The 15,373-nt window shown below is 35.7% G+C and overlaps 1 protein-coding gene across 4 annotated transcripts in view; it reads right to left on the bottom strand.

Moving 5' to 3' along the window:
- The window catches only part of HOOK3 (hook microtubule tethering protein 3), an 83,652-nt gene that overhangs the window by 48,284 nt on the left and 19,995 nt on the right, over positions 1-15,373 (bottom strand). For all 4 annotated transcript variants that reach the window (XM_067316395.1, XM_067316396.1, XM_067316397.1 and 1 more), the window contains exons 3-6: positions 13,740-13,812; positions 5,973-6,023; positions 2,454-2,586; positions 370-437 (exon numbers count right to left, since the gene is read on the bottom strand). In XM_067316395.1, the coding sequence (XP_067172496.1) occupies positions 370-437; positions 2,454-2,586; positions 5,973-6,023; positions 13,740-13,812 (325 nt within the window). The remainder of the gene's footprint in view (positions 1-369; positions 438-2,453; positions 2,587-5,972; positions 6,024-13,739; positions 13,813-15,373) is intronic.

The raw sequence follows: 15,373 nt of genomic DNA, 5'->3' as shown, positions 1-15,373 counted from the left end.
GTGCAAAGTTTAAAGAAATTCTACAGTATTACTTGTATAAAAGCAGTTTAGTGTACTTTAGGAGCCACACAGTAGGAAAGGTAAAGGAAGGGGAACCCAGTATCAAAAATATCTAGAAGTTTAAATCTTCTAGATTTAAAGAAAAGTGGGGCATTCAACCAGAATTTCTTGACATAAAGCAAGCTTGACTGAGTTGTTTTTCTATGGCAAAATAAGAAGATACTCTTCATTCTTTAAAAAAGAAGAAAAAAAACCCAAAACTATGGTCCTTATTTTATCCAACTAAATTTTTTTTGAAGTAGAAAAAAGTATGCTTTTGTAAAATATTGAAAGGATGAACTTTTACACAGTATGGGTACTCCAGCATACCTCCTGAATGGCTGTCATGACAACATGTTGAACTGATTCTTCCATCATCATTATGGTCTGGATGTATTCTGAAAATAAAAGCAATCTGGAATGTTACTGTTGAAACCTGAGAGAATCACACAGAACAAGAGCTCAGCAGCTGCATCTTTCCTATAAGCTGAGCAGGTGCTACAGATGACACTGAAATGCAAAATCATCATTCAGGTCCCAGCCCAACAAACTCAAGAACACATTATCAGAAAGTCTATTCAGGCACAAATTCAGGCTCACTGGAACACTGCAACAGTCAAAACCACAGGTGTATATAATGGCCATCCACTTTTTTTCTGCATCTCACACTTTAACTCACTTCTGAAATAACTACCCATCCTCCAAGTACTTTTCTTCCTTTGTTCCCAAACAATTCTGGCCATGTAAGCACATGATCAAAGGATGGGATGCCTTTTCCATGAATTTAAGATCCATGTCCTGCCTTTCTACAGCATTCTCATCTCAAGGTCTTTTAAATAGGTCCTCTCCACTGTTTTCTTCCTATTTCCTATTTCTGTAGTGGTTAAAACAACAAATTCTGATGTTTAGATCAAGGCAAGGAATTAATGACTTGCTCTGTATCACATGGTTTCCATTTGGATATTATGATCATTTTCATATGCCAAATGTATTCTTTTTGTGCTTTGCCCAAGAGGAAGATGTTGGGGATCACTCACCTCAAAGTGATTAACTACATCATGCCAAGCCTCACCCAAAGTATGTACAGCTTTGACTGTTTAGATGGTCCACCATATATGCTTTTAATGTTCAGACTGACAGAGTATGAGAAGTACAGGAAAAGATGTACTTCTCACTGAAGGATGCCAAGTAGCCACCAAAAGGAAGGCAGAGCATTTTTATACAAAACAGAAAGGACAGGAGGCCTCTGTTAATATAACAGAGCGATTTATGCACTCATGGAAGAAAAATCATCTCTAGTCTAATTAAGAGGATGGCCAGGCTGTCTCCTGCTTAAGGGAAGAATAAAAGCAATTTCAGGATGACAGATTAAAATAATTTAGACAACTGAGAAAACTGGAAAGGGGAAATTAGTTACAAAAGCTAAAAGGTACCACTGCAAAAGGAAGACAAAAGGTCTGAAATCCTCACTGCCGTTTTGCCAGACAGGAAACAGAAATGAGGTAAATCAGGGAAAGAGAGATCTTTGATATAACCTTAATGTAAATACAGTAAACTTATCCTTTCATTTATCGATCTATGTATTTTATAGCTACTTGTTACTATGCTTTTTGTCTTAAGCATTAAAAATAAATGTTTGTAGTTGCATTGTTACCTTAACCAGGCTTAACCACATTCTCTACTGTATCTGCAGAGAAACTGAATGGGCCCCTATTTGGCCTCTGCAAGTAGATAGAGAATTGGTACCACAGAAGACAAGGGACACAGAAGCATCCTCCAGTGACTGCCAATGTAGGATTCAGTTGCCTAAGGGAGGCCTGCAGGGCGTTCTGGATGCCCTTAAGGTATCACGCGTAGTCTCCAACCGCTGCCTAGAAAGGCACAGTCACTCATATTCTTGCGCCCCATTTGCCAACCCCATGCAAAAGTTTTGCAAACTCTGATGTCCCAGATGGCATGAGACATCTCTTCAGACCAACCCCCAGTGATTCCGATGGCTCTCTCACATGTAGTAAGATACTGAAATACATTCCTGAACCCAAGGTCACGCAAAAGAGGATGACAATCATACCTGTATATTCTTAACCACCCAGAGCTACCTCATACATAAATGGTTAAAGGCTGGGCCCAAGAGTTTCTCTTTGTAGAGTTCCTTTTCAGCTCAGCTAACAAAGACCAAAATTATATATGTTGGAAGCACAACCAGTTCCACAGTTTGAGACTGCAAAAACCAGTGAAGCTTGTAACAAAACATCAGTTATTACCTGTAAAACAAAATAATGTCATGACTTACAAAAACAAATTTGTTTCTGACAACAACCTGAGAAACATCCTTTTTCCCTAGGCGATTTACACAACAATTTAGATTTTCATTCACTGCCCTGGGAGCAAAACATACTTTCAAAATTTATTACCTTGTTTCTGTTCACAGTTCACAGCACATCCCAAAATGAGCTGAAGCATTCTTCCAAGCTCCGCAGCATCAGCATGCTCTCCAATGAGGTTAACATCAGGAAGGGTGAAGTCATTAATCTGTTGCCCTAAAATCTGTATAAAGATCCAGTACATACATGTCTATATCATTGCACATATGTGTACAAACAAACTCAAAAAATACAAAGATGATTCAGATTCAACAGGGAGAGCTCACTTTCTATTTTAATATAATTTTCAATCCATCTTGAAAACAAACTAGTTTGCATAACACCAGCTTATATACAGAGTTCGAAACAGAAGATCATCTATAACACTTGACAACTAATATTTGGGAAAACTTAAACATGACTGTCTCAACTAAAAAGAAACCATTAGTTTCAGACTTAGTGAGAATGACTTTTTTCTTCCAGATAAGAAGAGGTAACATAGGCAGGCTCAAAAGAAATGTCAACAACATTTGGATAATTAATCTTTATAGAGCATTATATTAAAATGTCTAATGCCTAAAAAAATTTTAGCAAACAAAATCTTGCATCTGAGTCTTGCATTTCGTACCACTAGAAAGTCAAGAAATCAAAATACTTCACTTATACAAAAGTGGCTAGCACTAATGAATGACAAATATAAGACTGTAAAATATTCAGCCATTTGGCCTCACACTTTCATAGGATTCAAGGATATTTAGCAAGTCTCAGAGCTAAAAAAGCTAATTCCATGGAAAAGAATTTGAGATAGTAGCACAATACATAATTAAAAAGAGCACATGCAAATATAAAAAAAAGACTGAAAAAGGAGAAGAAAGAAAAACATGTGACTTACAATTAATGTAATCTGATTTATAATTAAGAAGGATTTACATTAATGATTGTCAGTAGAAGGAATTAAACAATTCTGCTAGATTGTTCTCAAGGAGCTTTCAGGGGGCTGAAAATATGAATATGAAATGTGGAATTAAACACATCTGACAGATTAATTGCAGATAAAAAGGAACTGTCAGTTCTTAAGCAGTGTGCAATAAAGAAACAACGACTATGGAAGGAATCAGTCATTTGTTTGCAGAATGTTCTTTTTTATTTTAATATGCAAGAAAAACAGAAAATCAGGTAAAGGTATTTATAAAAAAAAAAAACACATTTAGCAGATGTACATGAAGAATAGGTAGAAATGAAGCCATTAAAAAGTTTTCCAGGGTTGGGTCTCGTGGAATAATTGTTGCTGGTTTTTTTGTTTTGTTTTTTAGTAAGTTCCTCAAAGAATGAACACCGACACTACAATTAAGATCTCTGTATACTTTCTATTCAGACCCAATCTTCCATGAAAAGACTCCTTTTAGGTCATTCTAGTGAGAAATAAGAATTCTGTGAAAGCACCAAATACAACGGAAAATATTACTATTGTATATAGACTGAAAAAAATGCAATCAAATACAATATACTTTGAACGATGCCAGACTGTTATGCTTATATTTTGTTCTGCATTTCCTGAATTTATTTCAAATATGGCACTGTTTTCCAAATTAAAAATTATACAACAATTGCTTTATATCTACTTATACTACAATTGCTGTTGGGGAAAGGTGATGGAAAGAGGCATGTCAGCACACACTATAGAAAAATGGAGGAAGCAAAGGTGGAAATTGAGGATTTTGAAATCAACCTAAGAGATACTATTTTAATATAATAACAAATCACTGAAATAACAAAATGAAGGCTAGACTCTGGAATAAATATCTTAAGATGAAAAAGGACATATTTTTTTTCCAAATAAATAGCAAAGATTTTTAGAACAAGAATGAAAGTTTGAAAGCCAGAGCAGTAGAGTTCTGCAGCAGGATTACAGGGGCCTCACAAAGCATATAAGCCTCTGAACAGGAACCTTTGGCCTCCTGTTCTTCCATAGTATAACTGACAAAGACAGCAATGGAGGGTAGCTATCGAAAGACTGTATGCAATATAAATCCTGTCTGTGGATGCAACATAAATTCTAACATTTCCCTAAAATGAAGCTGGCTTACAGGCTTTTCAAAGATTTTTAGCTACAACAGGTAAAATCCAAATATATTCACATATATATTGTACAGAAGGTGTTTGCTGAGAGGGGGGTCTGGATAAGAAAAATATAACCAGGACTCATAGCAGAATCCAGAACATCTCTACTATCACTGCAAGTGTTGTTTCAACAGAGAAAAAGTAACCAAACCAAAAGCCAGTCAAACTTATAAATATGCATTATCATTGCAGATCTCAATCAGCCATTACACTTTGAAACTTACTGACTTACCAAGGTAAAGTTTTCATATGAGAAACTTAGTCATGATGCATACCAACTAGCTCAAAAGAAGATGGCAGCATTTTTTCCATAGCAATATTACTACTGTATAATAAAATATTTATTGTAATTCATCAAGACTCATTAATTTAGAGGCTATAATAAAACTGTTCTTGGCCTTCTTCACCACAGAAATTTCTACTGTAAAGCTATAATGGAAGATTCTTTCAAACATAAATGAAAAGTTAAGTTAGAGATTTGTGTGCGAGGCAAGTATAGGGACTCACGTAGGCTTTTGCAATGCCAAATCACAAAAATTTTACATTAAAACTTATATTTCTTACTAAAACGATCAATTATTGCCAACTTAATTAAACATCAATTCTCAAAATTATCATTTCAGCATGGATAGCTGATATCATTTACTGAATACGAGCTTATGAGTCTAACTTTTTCTTTCTTAAAATCCATTAATTTTGAAAGACTTAAGTATGTTAACAAATATCTTCCTTTACAAAGTACTTATGAGAAGCTAATATCGTTTCTTGGGACAAGCATCATTCAGAATGAACGTACTATGGATTTTGTCCTGTAGTCTGTATTAACCAGTTTGCTCCAAAACACCTCTGATTTTAGAAGCAAATTTTAGCTGTAGATTCACCAATGGAAAAATATTGTGTTGTTTCTCCTCTGGAGTGGTTCACTTCTGAGTTTGTTCAATAGCCTAACAGAGAACACCATGGGCAGACTGACTAAGAATTCAAATTCCCAGAATTAAAACATTTTAATAAAACTTCCACAGGAGGAGATGGTAAAAATGTTCCTTCCTCCCTCACCTCAGAGAAGAAAAGGTATGGGGTACTCCTCAGTTAGAGCAGAGGAAAAGCAAAACAAAACAAAACAAACAGCAACAACAGCAAAAAAACAAACAGAGGCACCACTTAGGGCCATCAAAAAAGAGCCAGTATCAAAGACATTTACTATTTGTATGACGGGGCCTACATATCAGACTCATTTGGAAACTCTGACAGAGTGTATGATAGGGTAGGTGAGAACCTTCAGAGAAGGTTAACCCCTGAGAACAGGCCATGAGACACCCTGCATGCCGAACGCTTTGAAAAAGAAGTCAAGACCTAATGAATTTGCAGGATACAATTTACATTAAGCAGGTTAACAAAAATGCATTAACAAAAGGAGAGTAAAATTATTTTAATTAATACTGTTCTCACCTCATGATTGTAATCCAATATCCCTTTTAAAATTTTCTTCAGGTTGCTTACCTATTTGACAGAAAGAGGAAGGAAATAAAATAAATGCAGGGAATACATTACAGAAACATGATCATAGAGTAGGCAATCAAGGAACAATCACACAGAAGAGTTGTATAATTACATCTATTTGCACTCCAGTGAGACCTTTTGTTTGAGAAGTTTAAGTTAGAATAATGGAAGTTATGCAACTGTGCCTTATGATCAGACTTCCAGATCAGATCACAAATTTATATGAATTGGCAGAAACAAATTAAGTCTGAAAAAACAGCATATAGAGTACTTGTTTGGACCTTTTTGGATCTTAAAGTTAAAACATTGTTTTTCTCTTTTCTTTTCCTGAAACATCCTAGTGACTTACTTTCTAGAGATGTGTATCTCCACTTCCAAACCAAAACCAACTACTGCTTAATACTCTCCTTTCTCCCTGACCTATGCAAGTTTAACTTTTTTATGTTCTCATTAAGTATTCCTCTTAGATCCTTCATTTTTGTTGCCCACCTCCGAATTCTTGGCAACTGAATGTCTGCATTACAGCATCAAGGCAAGATTCCACATTTCTCAGCAAGTCTTCAGTGCCATACACAGAGAGCTTCTGTTTCACTTGCATAATCAAAAGCGCAAGTTAGATTCCATAGAGCATGAGGCATTTATGCTGCATTTCTCTAGTACTGAGGGGTTTCTGATCCCTTTCTGGCAAAAATCCATTTAGATCAAGTCTCAGATGAAGACTGCATGAAAAATCTTAAAAAAACACAATGGTTCTCATAGATGATATTTAGAATAAACAAATCTTTGCTGGAAGTAACTGCTACAGATTCTCACCAGTTAATGTCAAAGTATTTAAACAAGGTATTTAGACAATGGAAGCAGCATACTGTCTCATATAATAGGAAGTTTAAAAAACAGGTTCTGTAAAGATTGAACAGAAACGAGGAGGATGACTAGAGAACTGAATAATCACATCCCAATCCATTTATTTTTATCATAGACCTAGATAGCTCAAGAACAGGGAATTAAGATTCACAACCTGCCTATTGCTGACAACGGTAGCCACAGTTATGAACTGTGAAACTATAACAGAGGGGGGAAAAAATAATCAAATCAAAATTCTCAACTCATAACTGCATTTAAAATCTGCAATATCTTCTATGTTCCTGATTATATCGTAAAAATACACAACAAAGATATTCTGCCCAGTGCCAAATTTATCTATCTTCCAAAAGGCCTATTACAGAAAACAATTAGGAGGAATGATACTAAAATCCAAACACTCCCACACAGTCAGCAGTTAGAGAAAACAAGGTGATGAAAGCTAAATTTGGGTCCTCTCCCTAGAGAAATTCAAGAATGGAACAGGCTACACAAGTCAAAAGATGTAGTCCTGAATTCCAAAGTGGTAATGATGTGGCTACCTCATTCCTACTAACTCCTTCCCTTTTGGAAACCAGGGGCAAAAACTGACCACTTGTAAACATATAAAATCTTCCTTGGGAAAGTTTCACAGTTGTCTTCACAATCACTGAACTTTAAGCCATATGAGAAAAGACATTCAACCTGAACACCAAAAACGAGGTATCAAATACTCTGGCAACCTATAGGGAAAACTGGAGATGCTACATGATAACATGCAAATAACAATTACTGCCCTTTCGTAATGGTATAAATAATTAGTCTACTTTCAGATTTACCCTTTCACCTCCCATCAAATGTGTTTTCCTTCTTATGTAATAACTACAACATCCTTCCAGTTGTCTGCCCAAAGGCAACCACCACCATCTCTCAAGGGTTATGCACGATAAGAACCAAAGTCTGCAGCAAATTTAAGAATTTTAAGAAATACAAAGTATTTAATTTTGATCAAATCAAGAATACTGTACTGATTGGAATATAACTTTCAAATTTGATTCATTAAAACCTTCCATTTCGTAATTTACCTGAGTCTGCTGCAGAAAGCGCCACAGAAACCCAAGGGCCAAGCTGCAGAATTTAAGTCCAGTTTAGCGATGAGAACATTGTGAGGAACCTTGAACTTGAAAATAATCCCAAAAATGAGAGAAACAAAATGGAAAGTACTAATCTAGAAAAATTGTTTCATGCTTTATCCCTTAACAGAAAGGGTCATTTTCCTCCATATAACTTCCATATAGCTTAGAGCTGAGATGCTAGAATAAAAACAAAACAAAAAAAAGTTTATCATATCTCTCATGAAAGCTAATGTATAGAACAGCACCCTCGGAAAAGGAAAATGGCAAATAAATCTAGAAAATCTTCTCTTTGAGGCTCTATTTTATTCCATTCTCAATCAGCAGTACCAGGATAACTTTCTTTCAAGTGTTAACTGCATGATCTTTGTATCAGATACACACTCAGACAATTACAAAGCCAGAGCAACTCCTTTATAGACTGGCTTAAACTTAACAATGATCTTCAGTATTACTGGGGGGAGGGGGAGCCCCTCTTTCGTTTTGTTTTTCACTTCTCTGTAGTAAATGGGTCTGCTGCCACTGGCAGAAAATCATCACGGGAAACTATCATAAATGTTTTCTGTTTTGAGATTTGACTCAGTAGCACCATTAACATTTGACAGGTCAGAACATAAATTCTTACAAAGGTGACTTTAAGCAGAGATGAATGAAAAAGAACAATAGCTATAACAACAGAAAAACACAGGAAAGTGCTAAAGACAACTGATTACTTCTAGAACACTAAATCACAGCAAGTAACTGCTATTCAGAATCTTTTTTCTCTTTTTCTTAGGCACATGGGGGAAAAGTTAACTATAATTACTTAACAAAGAGCATTAAATCATTCAATGAAAGAACACAATGAAAGTAATTTACAATATGGATCATGACTACAAAATGCTGCATCATCAGCCCATGATCACATGGGATGCCTATTTGATTGCATCAGCAACATAACTTCTTCCTTTCCCATATGAAAGGCCCATACTTCCCCTCCAGACCCTTCCACATTCATTCCTTGCACCCATACCCCTGTTTGGAAAAAACAGGAAACTTTTTGGAAAAAATAGTGAGAGCTATCAAAGCAGTCCCAACTCAGAATAGTTTATTTTCTTTTTCTCCCCCTAAGCTTTTTCTCATCTCTCATATGAAATTTCTATTCTTATTTAATTACAAGTCACTCACTGATTCCAAACAGATGGTCTATAAGGGTAGTCTGTCTAGATTTTTCTCTTTAGCAATATACTTGAGCACCAAAGGGAAGACAGCCTGATGAAATGGACAACAGAATGCTATTAAGGTTATAAACACTGACATAAGAAGGAGCAAAGGTTACTTAAGTTCTTGTTTACTTTCTAGCACTATGAAAGCTGGTTCCAAATTTTGCATTTATCCTTATATCATATGCATTACTAAAATCCTGTTTCTGCAGAAGACTCTGGGTAATGCAAGCTGACTTTTCCATGTACATTTCAGGTCCTGAAGTGTCTGAAAGGGAACCCTAATGTTCTAACCTCTTGCTAAACAGCACCTTTCCTGTGTAATTAGGCATAGGCCTATTTTCCTTAAAAAAGGTTATAATTTACCACCTCATAACCCTTGGAAGTGTTGCAAGGACACAGACTTGCAGTGGTGGAAGAATTCTTAACTCTCCAATTTCAAACAACTAAGGTAGGTATTCTCCCTGGCTGCATTTCATGAAGAATGGAGTATGTGGCATGCACAGTCCCAACCACGTACATTAGGTTTCTGCTCTAAACTGCATTCTGCAGGAGTCCGTTTTCTCTGGCTCTAAGTGAGGCCACAAAAGCCTCATTTATAGCTTTGGGACTTATCCCCCTCTGACCTATCTTTTGCAAAAGAATCCCAAGAATGCACTTGTATCTTTGCTCTGCATGAACAGATAGAGACACCTTCTTGAGTTAAATGAAAAGCAAGCAAACAAACAAAAACCAGAAAAGTTGTTAAAAAGGTGCCTCCAAGCACAGATAGCATTCCTGGATTAAACTTATCATAGTGACTTAGGCATTACGGGTGTATAGAAACACAACTAAATATATTAGACTCTAATTATCCTCTTGGCAGAAACGAATGCCGGTATGCCTTATAGTCTCTGCTTTTTACTTGCAGAATTTAGCAGAAAAACGTATTCACATGACAGGCTTCTATCCTTATCAGAAAGAAAAAGAAACACTAAAAAACTTAGAAGGCTGTTCATGAATAAGTGCTCTCTTCTGCTGCTTTCATGTTTCTCTATAAGAGAAGGATGATACTGTACACAAAAAACTGGCTACCAGCACTCCACCACAGTAAACCCAGCTGGGGTAGGAGAACTAAATGCAAGCATGATGACCGTGTTACAGCAGGGAGTCAAAACTAACTCAAAAATGAAGTTTGTTTACTTGGATTACAGTACTAAGTAGTCTCTAATTTGATTATTTTATTTTGCAATATTGTATGTGTTGTAAAACACAAGGCATTCAGCAAACTGTTCTAGCTACAGAAAATCTAACGGGATCATTTGTTTGAATGTACTGTTCAGTAATGGAACAAACACAGCTTGCTTGTATAAACACAGGTCAAATGTATTTTAAACTGATGCTGCAGTCTGAATGTCAAGGCAAGTGTCCAGAAGAAAGAGTCAGAAATCAAGCAGAACAATATATTTCCTTCCTCTCCCAGACTAGGTATGGTCACACTGCACAGAAGGGATTAAAAAAAAAAGTGTCAGTGTTTTTTCCCCATCCTTTGGGCGGTCCATGACATATTCTGTAATTGCCAAAAAAGTGATAAAATTCAGTGATTAACATGTGTGTATCAAACCATTAACTGTGTAAATTTCTGTTTCATTACTATTATTTGTACGTCCCTTGACACTGAACTATTCTTCTTTCTTGATTAGGGAACTTCATTCCTGCAAAATCTTGGCAACAGGATTATTTTCTGTGCTGTTTCTCAGTTTCAGTGAAGGCTATTTTGTCTTCAGAATGTGTCAGCATGAAATATTGGCGCGTCTGCAATTTAAACTCAAAGTGTTCAACTGTACATCAGAAAAGAGATATGTCTTTGCTTTCATAGATTTTTCTTTAAATGACATAAAATGTTGTTTAAGCCATCACTGAGAAGTAGGGTTTTTCATTCCCCCATAGGAAAAAAAAAAATGCTACACATGCTGATGTATGCTAGGCCTCAGAAATTTTAACCCCAAAGCAGTAACAAAATGTTTCTCTATTAAACACACTAAGCCAAGGGACTTGGTCAGCCGTCACATGGAGGATGCCAGCTAGCTGAATGCTCCTCACATTGCAAGTACACAGAATTCCCCTTTTTCTATCCTACACATAATCTCTAAATCTAATCTCTAAAGTCAGACAAATCAGTCTCTAAAGCCTAATCTCTAAAGTCAGACAGCCTGCTCCAAAATCAAGAATATAATATTATCCCTGTGAATGTATAGGTTTATTTTAAACTGGTACAGCAAACAGACAATATTTTAATATGATAGCATCCTTGCAGTTATCAACAAGTAAACCAAATAACATTAACTGACCGAATAAAAAGATGAACAAGAATGTATGGCTCAGTTTTGTTATTTTTCATGCACGATAGCATCCAATTCAAAGTTTACAATTGCATAATTTTCTGAATATCTCTGTCACTAGTGGTTAGGAGGGCCATATCAGGGAAGTGGAATAACCTGCACATTATATTTTCTACCCATTTCCCCTCTAGACTGGCTCCTTTATGTGGTTCATATGAGTGACAGCTTGTACAAGCGTATGACTACTACACTGCAGATACTGGAAGCAAAGAACAACCCTGTCTAGCAACAAGAATATACTTCAACTCATTATCAAAAGGCTTGTGAGATAGCACAAAATATGCTAACCCAATTAGCATTTCTCTTTCTGTTTCTTAAAATATGAAGGGAAATCTATATTAAAGAGATGCACAGAAGTATGTTGACTGCATTTCAGATCTAGTGGCAAACCAACAAAGTGCACAGATTGAAAAAGCTCCTACCAGCCAGACTACAAATCACTGATAAAGTTGAAGATCTAAAGTACTAATTGTGTTTACTCATATATAAAGAACAATAGTTGGCAACGTGTAAGATTAAAGGTTACAAAACAAGAGTTAAAATAACACATTTCTGCCTTTTAGTATCTTTTATGAAAAAGGCTGGAGTATACACTTCTTTGAAAAAAAGAACAAAAATAATCAGTCTTTAGTTCTTTTTTATATGGAAATCTGAAAACCAAGAAGAAATGACATCAGCAAGAAACTGATATCTAAGCCGATGTTTTCCCAGACTTCAATTACATAAGGAAGTTATTAGATTGCTCAGTGTTTCTTTTATTGACACGTGTTAAGCTTTAGTACCTGCCAAACTGGTGGGAGAGAAATTTCCTTCCTCAAGCTCCATACGAGAGTTACAAAAAGTTGCTGCTTGCTTTCAATCAACTAAAATGCCGCTACAACAAATGGTTCTTGAACTGTTCTACAAATTAAAGAGCCAAGACTTCAAGATTCCTTATAAAAAAAGTAATTTTAGAGAAAAAACTTCTATTCAGCTGCTCATTTGTAATTTCATATTCTTTAAGAAACTACTTCAAACTAAACTGTTTTATAAGCAGAATTAGCAAAGTGTTCGCCAGCCTATCAATATATCCTCATCAATGTTACCACATTTTTGCTGGCAATCCTGTTAGACGAGAAATGCTAAAACAGTCCAGACTTGCACAAAACTGGCCAGGTAGTAGGGACCATGCTGACAGGTCTGCTGAGCAAGCCGAAACATACACAACGGGAGTATGTTCTGCCCTTTCCTCAGGTGGCACTTATCTGTGTGGACCCTCTGTTCAGTCAGTAATGATGACAAGACTGCAAGAATTAGAATATTTCATAGTTCTGTCCGTTTCCCAGATGTTCAGAAGGGCTTTGGGGAGCTTGAACAAACTGGGTTTAATGGGAAGTATGAACAGATGAATGATCCCAGTTTTGTTCCCCCAAGAAGTCATGCTGGAAATGGCAGTTTAGGAATGCTCATGTATCTTCATTTTCTCATTAAATCTAATCAGAAAACACACTAACATCTGCATGTCAAACTGTGTTCTTTAGGTTTTATAAATCAAATTGCTCCACAGTTGCACCAGTGTAAATTCTATTGCCTTGAAGGTTTACAGAGAAAGTACTAGAACACCAAGTGATACAAATGACCCAGCAAATAGATTGTGGTCAGAAAATATGCTGAGTACACACAACACAGAAAAGCACCACTTCCTCTCCTAAAGCTCAGTAGTTTTGCAGAACCAACAAAGTAAAAAGAAACAACGTTTTGCCTTTTTATTTAAATAAATTACTTATTACTTTGCTATTCTTATGCAGTTATTTCTCAGAGCTCATTCGCCTTTTTTTGAAAAATTACTTTCAGACTTCGCAGCAAAAAAAAACCAACTTCTATTCACTCCACTTTGTTGTTCAAATGTTGATTTAAGCATGCAACTTTTTTATATTTATTTTTCTTTTAAATAATTGAAGCCAGTTTTCAAATTCAACATGCGTCTGTTTTTTCTTCATTAAACTGTGGAGGACTGTAATAACATAATAAATAAGTGCAATTAAAATTGTCCTAAATTCAAAATACTCTAATTCAAAGCAAGGTCTTGACCTAGAAATATGCTAAACATAATAATTTAAGCACAGTATTGTACTAAGAACTGAAATATGTATTTGCAGACAGGAAAAACAAACCAAGTACCTTTAGCCTCCAATTATCTCCTACTTCTGTTTTGATCCTGTTTAACCAGTTTTCATCAAAGTAAGCTGGATCTCTGAAATGTAAAAAAAAAATAGAACATGAGTTAGAAAAGGTTTCAAAAACTGTTAAGACACTTTAGTGATTAAGCATCTATCTCAGGCTGACATGACTTAAATAACTAAAATGTTACTTACCTGCTACTATTCACTTTTTTCACTACTTACACTCTGTTCATATATCCCATTTCTAGCTGCACGCCATGGGTAGCTAACATTTTTGAGGAAGCCACAGGACATGCAATGTACCTTGCCAGTTTCTTCCTCCATCATGTTGTTGTTCCCCTAATTTATCAGTTGATGCTGGAGACTAACCTCTCAGAATACATTCTTGTTTGTGATACTACACTGTAGATTTCCCAGAAAATATTACTTTTCACATATTATTGATTCCAACTGCTAGACATGGACTGCAAATACTCCTTTCCTAAAAGGAAGCTTGAGATTGTTCAATATATGCTGCCTTCATAAAGTAAGAAAAATTAAAAGCAGCACTGGAGTTAAGAGTTTTTCACCGAGAATAAACTTCACTATTATTTCATCTACCAAATATCACAATTTTTCCAAATCTTTTCTTATGGTAATCCTTGTCAGTTTTTTTGTAATCACCCTTCCACAACAGTTTTTCTACCTTCTGTACTTTTGAAGAGGCAATCAAGATAAAGACAAAGAACACCTAAAACTTGTGCAGCATACTTTTATTTCTGTAAATTTCATCTCTTCCTTTCTCACAAGCACCTTCCCCGAGCTGCTTGTTCATGACAACTCCTAAGACTCTCTTGCCCTAAAGTTCTAAAATCATCTAAAAAGGTAATGTTTTCTACTGTTTACTAAAGTCAAATTTCCCCTCTACCATACAGAATTTTGCCAATGTTATGAGCAGAATGAAAGAAAGAACTCATTAAACATAACTATTTTTAAATCAATATGCCAACATAAGGAAAGACTTGCATTTCAGATGAAAAATAAAGTTAACGTAGCTAGAAAACCAAAAAACGTTCTTTTTTTGTAAGCATAAGGCCCTTAAGAGTCAGTGTGGAGATTCATGTTTGAGTTTCATAAAAAGTATTCTAATTTCTGGATTTCATGACTGCATTTGCTGCAAAGTACTATTAGATTTACTGCTGTATCCTCTAGAGATGGCTAAACTGAACCCTTTATTTAGTGGTAAGTCAACACAAGATCTTTTGGCAAAAACTCAAAGAAGAAACTATGTAGGCATCTGAAGATTCAAACAATGTCCATATGATATATACTGTTAACCAGCAATTACATCAGTACTTGTATTAGGGCACAGTCTTCGTAGACACTTTTTGTACCTGATGCGCTACTTCTCCTGTACTGTATTTTCCCCCATTTTTCTTCACTAAGTATCAAGGTCTACAAGCAACCCATGGTATACTACATAGCAAATGAGAGAGATCACAAACAGCAAAGTTTCTCAACTGACATATTCCAATTGTTATTTTTTACACATTCTATTACAGACTCCAGTGAAGATTAAGGCATGTTTCTTTTCCTCTGACACGGCATACGCAAATATATACCTGGAAGAACAGCGTTAATTACTAGTTAAGG

The sequence above is a fragment of the Apteryx mantelli genome, chromosome Z (genome assembly GCF_036417845.1).
Source record: "Apteryx mantelli isolate bAptMan1 chromosome Z, bAptMan1.hap1, whole genome shotgun sequence".
Classification (NCBI taxonomy): domain Eukaryota; kingdom Metazoa; phylum Chordata; class Aves; order Apterygiformes; family Apterygidae; genus Apteryx; species Apteryx mantelli.
Note: the sequence above shows the minus strand (reverse complement) of the source record. Positions and strands in the feature narration are given on the sequence as shown.